Source organism: Lepidochelys kempii, chromosome 16 (assembly GCF_965140265.1).
Source record: "Lepidochelys kempii isolate rLepKem1 chromosome 16, rLepKem1.hap2, whole genome shotgun sequence".
NCBI classification, from domain to species: domain Eukaryota; kingdom Metazoa; phylum Chordata; order Testudines; family Cheloniidae; genus Lepidochelys; species Lepidochelys kempii.
In genome coordinates, this window is record NC_133271.1 from 9,160,415 (window position 1) to 9,179,456 (window position 19,042).

At 56.1% G+C, this 19,042-nt stretch overlaps 2 protein-coding genes across 2 annotated transcripts in view; one reads left to right on the forward strand and one right to left on the reverse strand.

The window, feature by feature from the left end:
* PAXX (PAXX non-homologous end joining factor) lies at positions 1-5,759 on the reverse strand. The gene is given in 9 exon segments (XM_073314190.1): positions 1-101; positions 104-226; positions 229-242; positions 469-562; positions 1,253-1,324; positions 2,259-2,449; positions 2,551-2,600; positions 3,830-3,890; positions 5,560-5,759. Coding segments are annotated over 9 exon segments (789 nt in total). The 5' UTR covers positions 5,658-5,759; the 3' UTR covers positions 1-15.
* The window catches only part of LOC140899379 (uncharacterized), a 25,393-nt gene continuing 11,264 nt past the window's right edge, over positions 4,914-19,042 (forward strand). Inside the window, exons 1-7 of the mRNA XM_073314810.1 lie at positions 4,914-5,299; positions 12,050-12,233; positions 13,012-13,243; positions 14,652-14,746; positions 16,992-17,188; positions 17,737-17,815; positions 18,827-19,005. Of these exons, the coding sequence (XP_073170911.1) occupies positions 12,174-12,233; positions 13,012-13,243; positions 14,652-14,746; positions 16,992-17,188; positions 17,737-17,815; positions 18,827-19,005 (842 nt within the window). The 5' untranslated portion in view covers positions 4,914-5,299; positions 12,050-12,173. The remainder of the gene's footprint in view (positions 5,300-12,049; positions 12,234-13,011; positions 13,244-14,651; positions 14,747-16,991; positions 17,189-17,736; positions 17,816-18,826; positions 19,006-19,042) is intronic.

Sequence of the window (19,042 nt, forward strand, 5' to 3'; positions counted from 1 at the left end):
CTCCCCCCACCCCTTTTAGCTCAATCTTCTCCATCTTCCTCCTCCACCAGCTGGGCTCCCTCTGCTCTGGGGCTGGGACGGGAGCTGCAGCCCGCTGTCTGCCTGCCTGTGATGCAGGTAGGAAGGAGGTGGCCACAGCTGAGAAGGAGCTGGTGCAGGTTGATGACCCAGGGCCTCCTGCCCCGCCATGGTAACCGGACTCTGGGCGTCCGGTCAATACATCTGACGGACACCTGGCCCCACTAAAGAGAACAGAGGAAGGGGTTGAGTCGCTGGCTATGGCGCTTGGACACGCAAACTCAGAGGGCCACACTGGCAGCTCTGCAGCTGCCAGCCGTCGTACAAACCCGTCCTGGTCGAGTCTGCCCAGGCTGGCTCCAGGTGGCCATCGCAGGTCACTGGGCTGCGGGCAGTGACCCGGGGCTGCGGCTCAAAGGCTGGGAGAGGAGCAGATGCTGGAGGAATTACCTTTTGAATCCCGGGTTAATGAGAGACTCTCCTGGGACTCGTCTCTTGGCTGTCATGGCTGAGCCGCCTCCCCTGTTCTTCCTGGGACTCAGGTCTGCTCAGAAAGGATGAGAGCCTCTGGTCAAAGTGCTGCTGAGGCCAGGCCAGGGTGAAACCTTGTGTGGGGACATTAGGCTGCGTTTACTCAGCCTGGGAGCCACAGAGAACCCACTGGGTCTGTCTGTGGCTAGCAGCCTCTATAAAGCCATTACCGGCAAGCCACCGGGGCCATGCCAAGTGGGTGCTTTTGGGCAGAAGGGTCCCAGTTCCATCCTTGCTGCTGTTGCCGCGTGCCAGGTTGCCCCACTGAGCGGCAGAGGCTCCAGGTTTAAGGTGGTGTTTAGAGAGGGACCCGCTCCTAGTGAGCTTTGCTGGAGTGGCACTGGCTTAAGAGCAAAGGCCAACGAAAGGGCAGGATGTTTCAGTGCTTGGCAACGTTTCCACTGTGAATCCAGCTGGAGGGATGCTAGAGCAACGCTGGCCAGCATGTGGTATTGGTGGAGGGTCTCAGACACACCACATGCCCCAGGGCTGAGTTACTGTCGCCATCGGAAGCGAACTTCTCGATTCCCTGACTTTCAGTGACTATCCGTGAACCCCAACGTTGCATTAACATGGGGGGGGTGCATTTAATCCGTGGCGCACAGGGGAGTTCTGGAGAGTGAATGGATCCAGCAGCAAGAAACCTTATGTGGGACAAACTGCAAGCAAGGCAGCAAAACCCTGGCAACCATCCCGTCCCTACCTGGGATCAACAGCCTTTGGCTCTGGAGCAGGTTCTTCTCTGGACTGCATGAAGCAGCAGCATCCTCTGCAGCTAAGAGAAGGAGACAGACGACGTCTGGTCAAGGTTTGCCCCCGGTGCAGCGTACACAGCCCTGTGCTCCCAGACCAGCTGCTGCGTGCAGCGGTCAGCACCACCTGGGGGGAGGCGCAGAGCAAATGGGAGAAGAGCCAAGTGCATGTGGGCTTACAGTGATGCTTGCACAGCTGGACTTGAAAATACCATGCTCCCCCCGAGCAGCGTTCTCCTCCTAGTGCCTCCCCCATAACCCTGCCCTGCACCCTGCAGTGGGTCACCATCAAACTCCCAGGGCAGGGACCGCTGTGCCAAAAAGGTCCGTTTGCACTCTGTCATCTCCAGCTGGGCTGTTACATTCACACTCGGCCACCACTGGGTTTTCTAGGCTGTCTCCTCACATCCACCTGCCCCAACAGCCCGCAAACAGCCGCAGGCCTTTACTCTTCTGTAGCCAGCAGAGGTCCTGGCAGGCTCCGGCTAGAAACCAGTCCAACTATGGCTTCTCACCAGCCTTTCACTCCCAATTGCTGCACCCCCGCAGAGCAACAGCCCTGAGGGCTGGGCCCCCTTCCATGACTGTGTGTGGGAGAGGCAAGGGGGGATGCAAGTTACCCCAGACTCAGAGGAGGGCAGCACAACCCCATCGGCACCCCCCCCCAAGTTGGCTCTGTACCCCAGTGTGCTCGCCACACACAGGCTGGCCCAGTCGCAGCTTGGTTTTCCAAGTGCAGGTTGCAGGTAAAACATCTTCCTCCGTTGTAGGTGGACAAGGTGCAGCCACCTCCAAGCACCAGCTTCCCACATGCCCTGAGAGCCATAATGAGGAATCTGCCCTTGCCCAGCCAGGAGGGGCTGCCCTGAATTACAGCGGTGGGCAGCAGATGGCAAGATAACGGCAGCTGAAATCAATGTTCCCCTCCCCTGACTCCAAAAAATGTCCACACGGTACCTTCAAGACGTTTCTCCAGGCTGCTGACACACCCCACTAAGCCAAACATCAATGCCTGCAACTGGTTCCTAGCTTCAGAGCAGGGTAGCTTGAATAGGTCAAAAGTCAAGCTCCAGGTACCTTCCTTCAGCCGCAGGGTGGCTTTGCTGTCATGTACTGTCAAGGCAGCAGCTCTGTGCTCAAAGGCTTCTCTGTGCAGGGAAGAGATTGGCGTGAGACAAGGGTTTCCAGACCCACCAAAACGAGCCCCGATTGTTCGTTCCCAGGCGGAAGATCTCACCTTAGAGCTCACCTGAACTTTGTGCTGTAATCTTCAGAAGGACACATCCCACTCTGGGCCTTCTGAAAGAGAGAGAGCCCCAGAGGAAGGCTTAGCCACCAGTGACAGATACGAGGGGCCTGATCCCGCTCCGTCGTGTGCAGCCCCTTACACCAGCGAGCACGGGTGCAAAGCACATTCTGATTTTACAACCACTCTCTACTGGTGGAAGCAGCCACACGAGGTGCAGGCCAAAGGCAAATCAGGCCCTAGTGTCATGGACTGGCATTGAGCTATTTCACAGTGACTCCATCACACCCGCCTCTTCATCGCAGAGGGGAGGACTCCTTCCTCCCACCGAACGAGATCATTAGTGACCAAACGACTGCTGGATGACCTCGCAGAGAGCAAGCACCCCTCTGGGGTACATGGAGCACGTAGTTACAGCTACCCGCACTGCTACAAATGGGGGCCTTGTTTCTAAGTTGAATTTGTCTGGTTTAATTTCCAGCTGCTGGTTCTTGTAGTGCCTTCTCCATTACACTGCAGAGCACTTCAGTACCTGGTTTTTTCTCCCCTGTTAAGGTACTTATACATAGGTTTGGAAAGAGTTAATGTTTATGGATATCAGAAAACACTGATTTCTGCACATACACACACAAACAGATGAAAAATTTCCACTTATAATAATCAAAACTTAGAGATAGGCAAAGTAAGAAATATGTCACCGAGAACTTATTAGAAGTTGATTGAAGGACATTTACTTTGTACATTTTGACATGTGATGCTGACAATGTGTGTTCTAATTGTTATAAAGCTTTAACTTTTTAAATCTCAACATCAACTGTCATTTAATTATTGTCTGACCCACACTAATTTCCCACAACTGTAAAAATTTAAATACATGAAAATATTAATTTTTTTTTAAAAGTTAACATTGATATTAGCCCTCAAAATTATAAAAAATAAAAATTGAATTCTGCCAAGTGAACTTTTACAGCCACAATAAATATCAATTATTGTTCCTAACAGCTTGGAAAGTTATAACTCTGAAAGTTATAATTAGAGACATTGGTTCTCGTACAATCATTTTTTCCTGATTTTCTCTGCTTATGTTTTTAAATGAGCCAAACTGTTGCTTTTTAATCCATGTTTTTAAAACGTTGCTCTCCTAAAATGTATATATAAAGTTTAACACCCCCCTGGGCCACCCCACATTTGCAGGTCCCCTTTAAGTTGACTTGATGTGCGTGGTACGCATTGTGACTGGCATCAGCCTCCCAAGGTTGGAACCTGCACAATTGTTACCTACATGTCCTTCCAGCTTCTCCAGGGTGAAATCAGTACTCCACACCTCAGATGCATTGGTTACACTGGGGAAACAAGATGGGATGAAGTTAAAGGGACCTTATAAAGGTGACATCTAGCCCATTTAAAAAAAAAAATGGTTGAAGTAGTTTGGGGCCCCATGCCAGCTGTGGTTTTTACAATCACAGTGTCCTGTGTTTAAGAATGGTTTTACTCTCTCCTTTCACCCTGGGGAAGACCGGCCCAAACAGGGGAAAGTGACTTACCTGCTGGGAACTGACTATACCAGGGAACCAGAAAACTGTAGAAAGAACAGGAGGACTTGTGGCACCTTAGAGACTAACAAATTTATTTGAGCATAAGCTTCCGTGAGCTCCAGCTCACTTCACTGAAGCTTCCCTCCATTCATCAAAGTGAGCTGTAGCTCACGAAAGCTCATGCTCAAATAAATTTGTTAGTCTCTAAGGCGGAGATCGAGCTAGGCCCGCAGCCACAAGTCCTCCTGTTCTTTTTGCGGATACAGACTAACACGGCTGCTACTCTGAGAACTGTAGGACACACAGAAAGAAGCTATTTCTCTAATCTCTTTCAGATACAGCTGTGGGCGAGAGCCTTGCATGTCGAAGATTCGGACAGAAATGCACTTTTGAGGTGGCATCCCTTTAATACAAAAAGCAGAACAGTTCACATCAAGAGAGCTGTATTCTCATTCCTCACTGGTCCCTTTAAAAACCCCTGGCACCCGCCGTGCAAAGGGGCCCTAAATCAAGCCCAAAGGCAAGTGAGGTCCCCTTTAATGATTCCCTTTGCGCTGCTAGGTGGAGGGAAAACTGAGATCCGGGCCCTGGGATTCGTGTTTTAAAAAGGGGAGCACAGATTTAGATACCCAGTTTACACAGACCTGACAATTCTGAGATTCCCACCTCGGGTTAGTTTCTTAGCGGGAAAGAAACTCTTCTCCTGCGCGATTTGCCACGGGTGCAAGGAGACCTTGCGGGAGAAACGGACACGGACGGACCCACATCTCCACTGTCCCAAGGGAGCCCCCCCAAAGGGAAAAAAGGCGGCGGAAATAGCGGAGAACCTGATCGGCTGGGGCCACCCGAGGCGCCACTCACGCGGGGAAGCCCGAGGCACGTCCGCAAACGGGGCTTTGCATCAGCCCGGCCCGGGCCGTCCCTGGACCTGCAAACGCTGCAGGCGGAGATCGAGCTAGGCCCGCAGCCGAAGCCCCCGGCCCCGCGCCGAAACCAGGCGGCTCCTTCCCGGCTTGGAAGCGGAGCCCCGGGAACCCGGCGTGCTACGGCCGGGGGGCAGTCACCGGCTCCCGGCCGGGAGAGGGGCCCACGCCGCAGCCACGGGCCCTGGGTTTGCGGGTCAAGCCCCGCAGGAAGCAGGACCCCCGCCCCCCCTCGGCCCCTCGAAGCCGGTTACCCACCCCGGGAGGCGGAGCAGCCGCGGTTCACGGGGCCCGGTGCGTGCAAACCGCACGGGCAGAGATCGCACGGCGGGGCGGGGCGGGGGGTAATTGCCCCAGGCGCTGGGGCGGGGGGGGGGGCAGGTCCTGCAGCAGGCAGGGAAACAGCCCCCCCCCGCAGAGCTGGGATGCGATCGCAGGGGCCTGAGCCCCGTTAACCCCCTTGGCCTGCCGGGGGGGGGGGGTGCTGGCTCCCTGCAGCCTCGCGCCCCCCCGGGTACCTGGGGCGGGCGGGGGGGTGAATGCCCCGCACTTACTAGATATTGAAGCCGCTGCTCTCCTGCGCGGCGCAGTAGCAGAGATACTGGTGATCCCCGAGCCGCAGCGCGTAAAAGGGCCCCGCCGGCTCGGCCATGCCTGGGGTGGGGGACCCAGGGCGCGGGCAGCTCGGCCCTAGCGGGGCTGGGGGCCGCTCCCCAGGCCAGAGGCTGGGGCAGGAAGGGGCCGGGCTGGGAGGAGGGGCGAGCGCGTCTCTTTCCACCTCCCCGCTCGGCTTAAAGGGGACGCGGCCAGGCGGGCCGGGGCTCGGGCCGGGGGCGCTACGGGCCCCAGGGGGCGCGGGCAGGTTCCCGCTGTTCGTGCCGAATGGAAACAGGTTTCGTTCTGGATTGAACCAGGGTTTGCCAGGACGTGCTTAATCTGAGCCAGCAGGAGCTCAGCTGGCTTCAAGGAGACAAGATGCCGCGTGGGGCACCTGCCCGGCTGCGCAGAGCCAGGGCGCAGGGAGCCTAGGCGAGCCAGGCAGCAGGGCGCAGGGAGAGATTTCGATGTTTTGCCTCCCCCCGTGTCTGATCCCTCCGGAGTCCCAGCTTGAACCAAAGAGCCGCGCCTGGAGCTGGCCCAGCCTCATGCTGCGGGGACTGGGCCCAGCGGGGACACACCACACTCTGCCCAGGGGGTTACACTGTTAGTAACACAAGAAAGACACTTGTTGTTCAGGTTACAGGCTCCTGTCCTGATTCTCTCCTGCCTGCGCCGTGTGAAGCTATTTCCACCAGTGCAAAGAGAAACATAACACCAGTCACCTGGCACATGCTGGGGGCACCTGCCAACCCAAGGTGCAGGGCGTCCATTTCATCTTTGTCTGAATGAACAGATATACATGGGTGCCCAGGGGAGATTTCATCTCTCCCTGCTGGTGCGGGGAATGGTCACACAATCCTATTCACACACCCCTTCTCCCCCCCCCCGCCCCTCCACCAAGGTGCAGAAACAAAACAAACCAGGATCACTAGTTCCAAATGGGAGTTTCTCATTCAAAAGATAAGCGGCCTGCCGGTCTCTGCCTTCTCCCTTCTCACCAGCAAGCACTAATTCACCTGCACAGGGCAACAGACACATCTGACAGCTGGCACATGGGAGAAAATCATTTAATCCCTGACTCTGCATGGGCACAAGCATCTGGTGGATGTGCAGCTCCGACTGCAGGATTGGGGCCTTTGTTTGCTCTCTTTGTCAGCGATCTAAAATTCTTTCCTGCTTTCAGTGGGAAGGTTGACTTTTATAGCAGGAAATATTGGATTCCTCTTTATACATTGACAGGTTTCAGAGTAGCAGCCGTGTTAGTCTGTATTCGCAAAAAGAAAAGGAGGACTTGTGGCACCTTAGAGACTCACCAATTTATTTGAGCATGAGCTTTCGTGAGCTACAGCTCACTTCATTGGATGCAACATTTTATACATTATTTCCTTCATGTATATTTCCATCTGCAGGCGAGAATTGGTTTACAGTGGTTTTGTGCCCATTGTTACAGGGGTATTCCCCTTTAAATGTGGCATGACAACAAAGCAACTGACAACTACAGTAACTAACTGGAGTAGCTAAGGGCCTTCCCTCCCCAGGCAGGGCTTCCCTTTGATTGGCGGCATGGGGCATCAATCTTCTGCGATCTGAAAGGCCCCTCTCCCCCGGAATGCCACAGTCCATGAGATGTGTTCACACACTGGCAGTGGGCATTGGCTGCAGGGAGCCAGGCTGAAAGGAGCAAGGAGCAGGCAAGGCACTAGGAAAAACTTAACACGAAGCAAACTCCTGGGTTTGCACTTTCCCTTTCCTGCTTGTGACTCTGTGACTGCTGCTTCCTGACCCTCCTAGTGCTAAAGAGAGAAACAGCTGGGGGAAGGGGCAGGGGAAAGAACAGACCTGGGGGCAAGTGGCTGTGGGGTTGCTGAACCTCCGCTTGATGTTTCCTACCCAACGGAGGTGCCAGGGCAGGTTTATCTTTTCCTTTGGAGACTGCAGTGAGCTGGAGCGAGATCTGGAAGAAAGGAGTTGGGAGTGACCGCTCTCTTGGCCATGTTTGCTCCCATGTCTTTTCCAAGGAGGAAGATCACTGTAGCTCCTGGTAGCAGTTCTGTCCTTTCAGCCACCTGCCTGGATGAATCTTTGCAGCTGCCTGACTAGACATCTCTGGTGGCTCCTCTAGATACTGGCAGGCGGAAGGGAGGAGGCTTCTTGGGAAGTTTGCTCCTGGTCTGGTTCCTACTGAGGACGCTGCTGAGATGTGCAGCCCCTTCCCCCTGCTGCTTTCCCCAGACCCCCAGCAGGTGCTGCAGGCTGTCCAAGGCCTAGTGGCTGATCTTCACAAGGACAGAGAAGGCATGCTGGAGGTTTTCTTGGGAGATGCTGAGTGTGAAGAGTATCTGGGGGCTCTTTGTAGACTCCTGGCTGCTCCTGAAGTGAGGTGAGTGAGTGTGGGACTATTCCCCTTGTACGGCTTAGAGGGGATACCCGTGTGACGTGGTGTGCTTATCTATGACTCCCCTGCTCTCTCACACCATCCACTTCTATGGCGGCTGCTTCTAACTAGAGATGGACCCAGACTGGACCCTCCTAGCCTGGCACAGCCAGATCCACCCTGCCTCATTCCATGCGGTCTATGAATAGATGCATTGACTGAGGCAGGGCAGTTCAGATGCCCTGACTGAGGGACCATCCAGTGCAGGACACAGTGGTCTTTGGCTCTGTGGGGTTTAGATTAGATGATCCTTGCGGTCCCTTCTAACCCTATGGTTCTATGATTCTCTCCAGCATGTGATGGGAATTCATTGTTTTATCATTTTCCTTTAAAAAATAAAACAGGAAAATTCCACCCACAAAAAGTCCATAAAGGGATGAAGGTGGCAGAGTGAAGCACTAAAACATCAGGAAATGCCGAGGATCAGTTTGTCCTGGTGACTTTAACTCTGCCCCTGCTGTGTCTACATTTCAGTTCAGTCTTTAACCAGATGGGCCCATACTATTTTCGGCAGGCCCTCTGCCTCATTCAGCTCATGAGATTGCTTTAAATCCAGGGGACTTTAAACATAATACAGTTGGGCTCTGTTTATTGACCTGCTGGGGTTTGCTATGTTTTCAAGCTCCTCTCTGCGACCGCTAACAGACTTTTCCCCCCCACCACATGACAGTTGCCAGTCTCACCTACTCCAGGAGTTGGGGCTTTAAGAAGAAAACACTAACCATCGTTACCAGCAGCATGGGGTCCATAGTGAATAAGGCAGGGGGACTGGCTCTCCACAGATGTGTGTAGTTACTGGAGTGTAAATTTAAAGTAAACCCACAGACCCGCCAGTGTGTGGAGAGCATGTTGGTACTTGCACTGGGCGGGACAGAGGATGTGGAGTGGAAGACACAGGGGTGAGCGGTTAAACAGAGGACATTGAACCGTTGCCCTGTTCACTGAGCACAGTCAAGCCTACGCTTGAGCCCCTCACCCAAAACCCATAGGAATCAAAGGAAAGTTTCCCCTGATCTCCCTGAGCTTTGGATCAGCCCCTAAATGAAGCCTAGGATCTGGGCCTCACTCTCCTGTGCTCTAATCTCCAGACCCTGTGTCCTACAGAGACTGGACAATGGGCGCCTCCCGGTCTGGTATTTGCTCTTGCAGGGTTGTTGCCAACACCCTTAACAGGCCCTGGGAAGATAAATGGCTCCCATTAGGGTTAGGCTGTTACACCCGGTGCACAGCTACAAAGGAAGGCAAAGAGGCTCTGAGTTTGGCAGGCACTGTTCCCGGGTGTGGCGCTGCCATTCAAACCGAGAGGGGATCAGCCCCCAGCCACTTGGTTAGGGCTGGGCCTCTCGGAGCCACGGCCTGGCCTGAGTTTCAGTCTCCAGGCAGTTGCGATGGCAAAGCCCCAAACAGCTGTCGAACCCTAGTCTCCCTTGCACCCCGCTGCTCAGTTGTTTGGCGCAGCTGCTGCCCTTGCAGGATGGCACCCTCAGCGCCTGGCTCTGCACTAGCTGGATTCTCCCTGAGCTTTCTGCTCTGTTCTTCCCAGCCGGGCTGGAAACGCTCTCAGCTCCCCCTCCTCACGGCTGATCACTGCCAGTCAGGTAACGGCATTAAACCTAGCGGCCTTCACCTTCCTGGAGGCTGCTGCCGGCCATTTCTGCAGAGGCCAGGCCAGCCATGGGACAGGCAGAATAATGACTCCAGGCTGGAGGCATGGGAATGCTGGGCACCGTGCTGGCACCGAGGCTAATGACCTCTGATCTCCGTGCCTGACCCCGCAGCAGCCTGTGTGGGAGCTGGAGCGCAGCGGGGCCATATCCCATTGGGCTCTTGCAGTGCACCCAGGTACCACGTGGGGCAGCCTGCCCCATTTACCAGGTGGCTTAGGCAGTGACAAAATAGCTACTTTCTAACCCATCGCCGGCTCCAATGCAGCCCTGGCGTAAGCAGGGGCAGCTCCCCCTGAAGACAGTGTGGGTTACACCCGCTTACAACAGAGCTCAACTTGGCCCCATATGGGTTTTATTCATGCAAAAATCAAACTGTTTTGAGGCTAAAATCCCCGTGCGATTCTGGGCATTATTCGTCCCTGAGCAGCATCCTCTCCACCCCTGTTCTGAGCGCACTGCTGGGGTGTAACGAACGAGGAGCCCAGCTCCTGCCTGTCTTTACAGTGGAAGGGGGATGTTTTCCCAAACGGGCCAGCCCATCACGCTGCACGATACAGGCCTGGTGTGCGGTAAAAATGTCACTCAGTCCTGAGTGCTGTCGCTATGCCTACTTGACCTCCAGCATCGACACGGCTAGGTCGACTGAAGCCCCCGTAGTGTAGACAAGCCTATGCACCCTGCCTGGTTCGGTGGCCAGAGGTGGCTCTGTCTGCAGAGCAGGGGCTGCACTCACCGCACTGGGGCACTGCCGTACTGCAGGAGTGCCCGGAAGGCACCTGGTAAGAATTTGCACCAATCCTCCACAGATCCTGCCCCCCAAGAAGGTGCCCCGCTCTCCCAAACATGGGTCTTTCTCATGATCTCCAGTGCTTAGTATTATTTATGTACAGTATTTGTATTGCGGTAGCACTAGGACCCCCACTCATGGATCAAGACCCCTCCCACCCCAGTGCTAGGTGCTGTACAGACCCAGAAGACAGACAAGCTCTGCCCCACGGTTTGGCCAGTCTAAGGAAGCTGTCCCTGCCTCCCAAGGAGGGTCCAGAAATGGTCAGGTACTGAAACTTCACAGGTAGAAGAATTTCATTGCTCTTCCTCCTTCCCTTCCTGTCACTGCCTGTCTCCTTCCTCCACCCTGTTTGGATGGGCTGCCCTATAGTTTATACAATCTGCAGACTCCTGCCGGCTGGGATCCTTCAGGATAAGTGGGCAGATGAGATGGGTATATGGTTCTGATGGGCTTCCTGTCCCCCTCCTGCCTTCCCTGCTAGGAGTCACTGGGTGAGGTTAACAAGCTTTTCGTGCTGGCATGCCGCTCTGGCAATTCTACGTTTGCATGCTGGGCGTGAGCTCATCTGTATGGCGCATGTGAGGGTAGGCTGTGCAGAGGGTGCCATGTTGGGCTAGGAACGGTCTCATTCTTGCTGGAGCCCTGGCACCTCTTTCCTGTAGTTTTGGGAACGCATAAGCCTGCTGCAGAAGGTCCAAAGTTCAGGAGCAAGCCATGGTAACGGCTGTAACTCAGCGCGGGGGAGCCCGGCATTCAGCACTGCACCACGACTGTACCCTCCAGGCTGGGTTTCCCTGCCCTACTCCACAGCAACCAGCATCAACCGGTCGCTCAGCGCTTCCTGCCAGCACCCCACTCCAGCGAAAGTGAATGGGAATTGCAGGTGCTCAGCACCACCCAGGGCACCCTGCAGGATCAGGCCCTAACTGCCCTTCTCTCTCCTCCACCCTGATTTTGAGCTGCGTTGCTCAGTTTCAGTCCAATTCTTCTGCAGCCCACACAGACACACACACACAGAGACACACACTCACTCACACTCCCTACGAACCTGGTGCTGTCTGTCGCCTTTCATCACCACCTGGCGCTTCTGCCTCTAGTTCTAACTCCACAAGGCCCAGCTAAGGAATGCACCCAAAATACGCCGGATTTACCACTTCGGGGACGTTGGGAACTGTAGCTAGAGGGGGCTGCTGGGGCCTAACACCCCCAGTGCCGGCTGGCAGCGCAGGGCTCCAGGGGGGCTGAGTTTGGCTGAACGCGGTATAACACGCACACACGTTCCTAAAATATGCCAATTTGCTTAAAAGCCTCCAACCAGATCAAATAAAACCCTAACCTGCAAACCCAAATTGCTGCACTTGGGGCAGGCTGCAGCTTGCAACTGCCGCGACAGGCCAGGTTGCCCCCAGCCCTAGCACAGCTGCACAAGGAGCCGTTGGTGCCAGGGTCTCATTGCCAGCACTCTGCTCCAGGCTCGCAGCACCCCTGGCTCTCTGCCAGGTGGGTGGGACATGAAACAGCCCCAAGACCTGACTGGCTCTCTCCTGTACCAGGCTGTGCAGCAACGTCGCCTACATCCTGGGCACCATCGCCGAGAATGAGAGCGGGGCGGCACGCCTGGTGGCACTGGCAGGGGGTGGCTCGGGCTCCGAGGATCTCCTGGATAGCCTGAGCGCCATGCTGACCTGGGACGACCCAGAGGCTGTGATGAATGCGGCAGGCACCCTGGGCTCCCTGGTAAGAAACGCTCTTTCCCTAGGCACTAGGTGTATCCCAGGGGGCTCCAAGGTTTGCGTAGGTGGAATCCCTCCTTGGAGCATCCCATTGCATGAGGCTCCCGTCCATTAACAGTCCCATGCCCAGCCCATTCAGGGATTCAGCTGGCTGAGATTAGTGCAGGCAGCCCCTCCTCCCAGAGCAGCTGGACTGGCTAAGGCCTCACCTGTGCCAGCCACCTCTACTTTAATGCCCATGGGGCATGGGCTGCACCAGCCTGCAGGGAACAGGGCTGGCTTTTGCAATCTCACCACTGGCTTGTAGAGCAGCCTGAGCTCCAGGAGACAGGGCAGGGGCAGCACCTTGGCACTCAGAGAGGGAGAGCCGTGAGGGGCAGTCATACAACCTGGTGCACAGGATTCACTTCCCTCCTGCTTTCATAAAACCCAGCTCTTACACGGCGCTTCTCATCTGTAGATCTCAAAGCGCTTTACGCAAGAGGTCAGGATCATTCTCCCCATTGTACAAGAGGGAAAACTGAGACACAGATCAAGGAAGTGACTTGCCCAAGGTCACAGTCTGTGGCAGAGTCAGGAGTAAACCTAGGTCCCCCAAGCCCTAGCCTAGTGCTGTCTCCATTAGACTCATGATAGCTGCAGTAGGGAAGGGAAGGCTGTGCCCCAGATAACCTCCCCCCCTCCCCCCGCACCCGCCTCCTGAGTGCACACACCCTGACCTGCCATTTGTGGCTATCAGGTATTCCCCTGATTCCCATCTTTTCACCCATTTTCTCCCCGAGGCGGAAACAGGTCCCAGCCGGCAATGGCTGCTCCAAGCCCAGAAAGCTGACGAGATTGTTGACAAGCTCAGAGGGCTGCTGGCCTCAGCTGACGAAGGCACGGCAAGCAACGCTGCCCTGGGGCTGGCCCGAATCGCTGGCTCCCAGGAGGGCCGCGTGAAACTGCTGGGACACCCTCGCTCCCAGCACCTCCTGAGACAGCTGATCGCCTCCCTGAGAGCAGAGGAAGCAGGTGGGTTGGGATGAGCCAGGGCTCGGTGCCTGGGGTGGAGGTAGGGGTTGGGAGGGCTCATGGGAGACCAGAAAGGGGGTGGAGAAAGGATCAATGAGAACATAGCAGATTGTATGAGGAAGGGAAAGCTCAGTGGTTTGAGCATTGGCCTGCTAAACCCACAGGTGTGAGTTCAATCCTTGAGGGGGCAATTTAGGGATCTGGGGCAAAAATTGGGGATTGGCCCTGCTTTTGAGCAGGGGTTTGGACTAGATGACCTCTTGAGGTGCCTTCCAACCTTGATAGTCTATATTATGGATGGGCCAAAGCAGGGGAGCATCATGGAGGAAAGGGGACAATCTACAGACAAGGAGAAGATCTCTCGTTCTCTCTATCACCACCTGTCCCATCTGTCTGTAGCACTATCTGAGGGTCTGTCTGTTTGTCTTGGGGTCTCTGGGATCTGCCTGGCTGAGATACAGTTTTTCAGAATATGTTTTAAAGGCTCCAACTCCTCAAAACCCCCAAGACAGCCGGAAACCAGAAGTCTGAGCTGCTCACTCCAGGCTCAGGCGCGCCTCTCTGCACGGGTTGGTCCCTGCCCATGCAGAAGCAGAAAGCAGTTGCCCCGTGGCAACATTTCCCCATCTCAGGTCCCTCGGGCCCAGGGATTTGTAAGGGGAGGAGTGAGAAGTGGCCGGGGCTGGAGAAGCAGCAGGTCCACCCTGCACTTGACTGAGACCTGGGCAGGAAGTTAATGCCAGAGCCTAGGAAGTATCTTCTGCAGCAGACCTAGACGGTTGCCCTGCCCCTGACCGCGGTGTTGGCTCCAGGCTGAAGAGGAAGTGGTAAAATCCCCCTAATACAGCACCCCCTGTAATATGGGGGGCTTTGTCTATTAGCACCTCCTTGTGGTGAGAGGGGGCGCTACACCAACCTGGTTTGTCCCTGTCACCACCACTAATTTGAAGTGAGCTGTAGCTCACGAAAGCTTATGCTCAAATAAATTTGTTAGTCTCTAAGGTGCCACAAGTCCTCCTGTTCTTTTCACTAATTTGGCGTTTGTCAAGTCTTTGTTATGACTTGGTCAGGTCCTCAGTAGTCTCTGGCCCCTTCAGGGTGGCCGGGAGTCAGAAGTTCCTTGACTCTAGCAGGGCTAATCAGCCCATGGTCTCCTAGGCTTAAGACTGTCTCCTCCAAAAGCCCCTGGCTGGAGTAGGTAGGGGAACCCAGGCCCAGAACTCCATGCCACACCCCCATCACCAGTGGCATAAGCAGCCAGTTCTCCACCAGGCAGCCTGTCGGGGACCCCCAACCATGCAGAGCAGAACTGTCCCGCCCCCGCCCCCCACGGTCCTGGGGGCCGCATGAGAGCCCAGCACTTCTGAGCCTCTGGCTCCTGACGAGTTTCTTCCTGCTGGGATTCCAGGCTGCAGCATGAACGCTGCCTTCGCGCTGGGGCGCCTGTGTGACACGGACCTCGGCCTGCGGCAGCTCTTTGCCCTCCCTGAAGTCCCCAGCATGGTAAGAGGAGAGGCAAGCGGGGTTGGCGGAGGGGAGACCTGTTCCCCCAGCATCCGGGGAGGGGAGGGGGGATTGTCAAGAATGCTGGGGGGCCAGGAGCAGGCCCAGAGTCCCTATCACAAGCCCTGTCCATGGTAGAAACAACACAGAGATGCCACCACAGGAGCAAGGGGCACGGTTGACACCTGTCCGTCACACCGATAGCAGCCACCTCTGCTCTTCGCAGGACAGACCCAGCATCTCGCAGGGAAGGGCAGCAGCTAGGGTTGCCCGGCGTCCGGTTTTCGACTGGAACGCCCGGTCGAAAAGGGACCCTGGCGGCTCCGGTCGGCCGTTGAAAGTCCAGCTGGCAGCGCAGCGGGGGCCCAGGGCGAAGGCAGGCTCCCTGCCTGCCCTAGCTCCGTGCGGCTCCCAGAAGTGGCCACCAGTCCTTGCAGCCCCTAGGCACATGGGCGGCCAGGGAGACTCCGCGTGCTGCCCTTGCCCCTAGTGCCAGCTCCGCAGCTCCCATTGGCCAGGAACTGCGACCAATGGGAGCTGCGGGGACAGCACCTGCAGGCTCGAGGGCAGCGCGCGCAGCCTCCCGGGCCGCCCATGCACCATGGGGCTGCAGGGATCTGGCTGGCACTTCCTGGGAGCCGCGATAAGCGCTTCCGGAACCCCACACCCCAAACCCCCTCCCACATCCAACTCCGTCCCAGCCCAGAGTCCCCTCCTGCACCCCAACCCCCTGGCGGAGCCCTCACCCCGCAGGTCCCAAGACCCCAACCTCCTGCCCCAGACCTGAGCCCCCTCCTGCACCCCACATCCCTCATCTCTTGCCCCACCCCAGAGCCTGCACCCCCAGCCGGAGCCCTTACCCCCACCCCCACCCCAACCCCCTGCCCCAGCCTGGTGAAAGTGAGTGAGGGTGGGGGAGAGGGAGCAACGGAGAAAGGGGGGATGGAGCGAGCGGGGGTGGGGCCTCAGAGAAGGGGCAGGTGAAGGGGCGGGGCCTCAGGGAAGGGGCGGGGCAGGGTTGTTTGGTTTTGTGCCATTAGAAAGTTGGCAACCCTAGCAGCAGCAGGGGATGGACTTGGAGTCCCAGGGATCCTCCCCTCTGCAGCCCTTCAGAGCTGCTCCTTAAATCAACCAGAAGGGGCCCCAGAGAGTAACAGGGCATTCAGTGTCCCTCCCAAATCCACAGCCCAAGCTCTGCACCAGACTTGGCTTCCCCAGCAGCACCAGGCTGGTCTGCAGCCAGTATAACAATAACCCCTGCTTATCCCCAGTGCCCTTCCCTGGAGGATTTCAGAGCACTTCACAGGCATTCCTTAGCCCCACAACTCCAGGTGAGGTGGGGTAGTATCATTAGCCCTGTGTTACAGCTGGGGAAACTGAGGCACAGAGCAGGGGAGTGCTGCATCCAAGGTCACCCAGAGAGTCAGTGTCAGAGCTCAGGATGCCCAGCCCCTGTTCTAACCACTGGACAACTCGGCCTATACAACACATGCTCTGAAAGGGGGATTGTTTCCAACAAGAAGATTTGGGAGGGTTTCCCCATGCGGCCCCAGAGGCTCTGCATGGGGCATTTCCAGCTCACACACATTCAGTAGGGACAGCACGGGTGCCACTTATCCTGAAAGTAAGGGCCCAGGCCCAGTGTCCGTGTCCGTGGCCCTTGACCTGAGAGAGCAGCATGCAGAGCGGTTACAGGGTCCTGCCCCCGGGGCACAGCACAGGGGACTGGGAATGGGAGCCTCTCCCCTCTGAACTGCTGGGAAGCCCCAGGTCAGTAGTGGTTCCCCTCGTGCCCTTGCCCTTTGGTCATGCATTGGGTGGGGGGAAGTGGAGATGCGCCTCCACCCCCAAATCTGCTGAGGAAACCGGCTTTGCTGGCTGGCAGTCTCCGGCCGGACTGCGTGAGGTTAGCTAGCGCCCCCCTTCCAGGCCGGCTCCGGCTGGGCACAGCAGCAGAGTATCAAGGGGGCAGGTTGCCCTGCAGCTTCCTGCTCTGGGCACAAGCAAACAGCACTTTCCCCAACACTCATTTTCAGTGGCAGCCTGGGTTTGTTCTGGGCACTGCTCCACTCTGGCCCGGCCCAGCCCCCCTGGACATTAGGAGACGACGAGGCAGCCATGCTCACGCTGTCCAGGGGACAACCACTGGGAACCCAACGCAGGGGCAGCCATGGGAAGGGGCGGGCACAGCCCCCAGCAGCCGCTGCCCGAGGACCAGGCACTAGGTGAGGCGTTTCCTTTCCAGATCCATGCCCTGGTGTCCATGATGGCCAGCGCGGAGGCAGGAGGGAGCCGGAACGCCTGCTTTGCTCTCAGCTGCCTGGCTGCCAACAAGGAGGGGCATGACCACGTGCTGCAGAGCCCTGCCTTCCCCCGGGCTCTGGATACGCTGGGCCACCTGCTTTGCGCCGAGGAGCAGGAGTCCTCCTGGTTTGCTGCCATGTGGGTGACGCTTCCCCGCACACTGTAAGGGGTGCCCAGGAGAGCAGGGCGGAGGGACGTCTGAACTCATCACTTAGAAATGGCAGGGGCAGGACAAAGCTGTGGCATAGAGCTCACAAGAGGGCACTGGGAGCGCCTGGGGCAGAGCTCACAAGAGGGCACTGGGAGTGCCTGGCACAGAGCTCACACACAAAGCCAATGGGAGCCCATGACACAGGACTCACACAAGCAAGGCCATGGGAGCTGATTTCAGCGCACCATGGCCCAGGCACTGGGAGGCTGGAATCCAGCTGGTGGATGGGGGCATCGCTCAGCCCTCACTCACCCATCGCTTATGTGAGCCTCCCCCATTTCGTCCACTGGAGCCTGCAGCGCCTCCCTGAGTGACCTGTGGGCGCAGGGTGAATGGTCCTTCTCCGTTCTGGGGTTTATTCTTTGGCTCGGCCCATAGCTGAGCCCTCTCTCTTCGCTTGTCCACCAGATCTATGGGGCTGGCCCCTGCCCCCCGCTGGACACGACCCATAACAGCAGCCATTCGTGTTTTCTAGGACCTTGCATGTGCTCGCCAGCCAGCCCAGGGGGGTGATGAAACTCAGAGAGCACCCAGACCTGGAACACCTTCTGCAGGTACACTGCTACCATCCGATAGGGGGCAGCTGCTCAGGCTGGGCCACATTCTGATCTTAGCGATAAAATCAAGAGCACCAGTTTCAGATCTCAGCACTGTCACTATATTGACTTGGCTGGAGTTACTCCAGATTACACCGGGGAAACAGAGATAAGAATCAAGTCCCTGGAGTCACTTCAGATTTACACCAAGGTCAGATCTGTCCCACTGTATCATCAAACAATTCTTAATATGAATCCCTTGTTTACCAGAGTACCCTGAATGTGCTAGGTGCTGTCCAAACACAAACAATACTGCCCCTCCCCCATGCCTGCTGACAACCCCCTTGAACTCCCCTCCAAGCTCTATTCCTTCAGTCAAGTCCTGGAAGTTTGTGGGAGGGGGAGGGAGGCGGGGCCAGTCAAACATTTTCCATCAAAACTCTTTTTTGACAGAAAATTGGGTTTTCTACTAAACAAAATTGTCTTGTAAGAAGTGGCTCCTTTTCCTGGAGAATTCTGATTTTTTATTAAGAAACCTAAAATATTTTTATTTGGAAAGACTGTCACAAGGCCTGATGGGACTTGCAGTTCAGTTGCCTCACATTTCTATTCTCCTCAATAGGCTGGACTCCCTGTCTGCACTGCATCTCCCATAATGCCCCTCAGCAAGGGACTCCCATAATGCATCACCCCCCTTCCAAGTAGGGGACCTTGTTGCATCATGGGAGATGTAGTCTGATCAATGAGCTCAGCCTGTAGAGGAGAATGAAAGTATGAGGTTCCTGAAGTATAACTCCCATGAGGCAATACTGCATCATTTCCAAATCAAAATATTTTGGTATTGAAATTTCTGTTAAAAAAAAAATTTCTATGGAATCCTTCCATTTTGTGTCCAGCTCTACTTGTGTGTGCCACAAGTACTCCTTTTCTTTTTTCGAATACAGACTAACACGGCTGTTACTCTGAAACCTGTCCACACTGGTGCAAGGTGCTGCCCGTATCAGTGAAGGCAGCATTTTCTCTCCACAGGAAGTGGCTGCCTCAGAGACAGCAGGACAAGAGCTGCTAGAGGAAGTGACTGGCACCCTGGCCAAGCTCTGGCGCCTCCCGAAACCCCCACCCCCGGAAGCCAAAGTTCTGGATTCTGGTTCCATCCAGGTGACCTGGGAAAGTTTCAGGCCTCAGAGCAGCCTTGAGATCAATTACAGGTGATAGCATGAGAGTCCAGCATCCTCTAGGAATGCA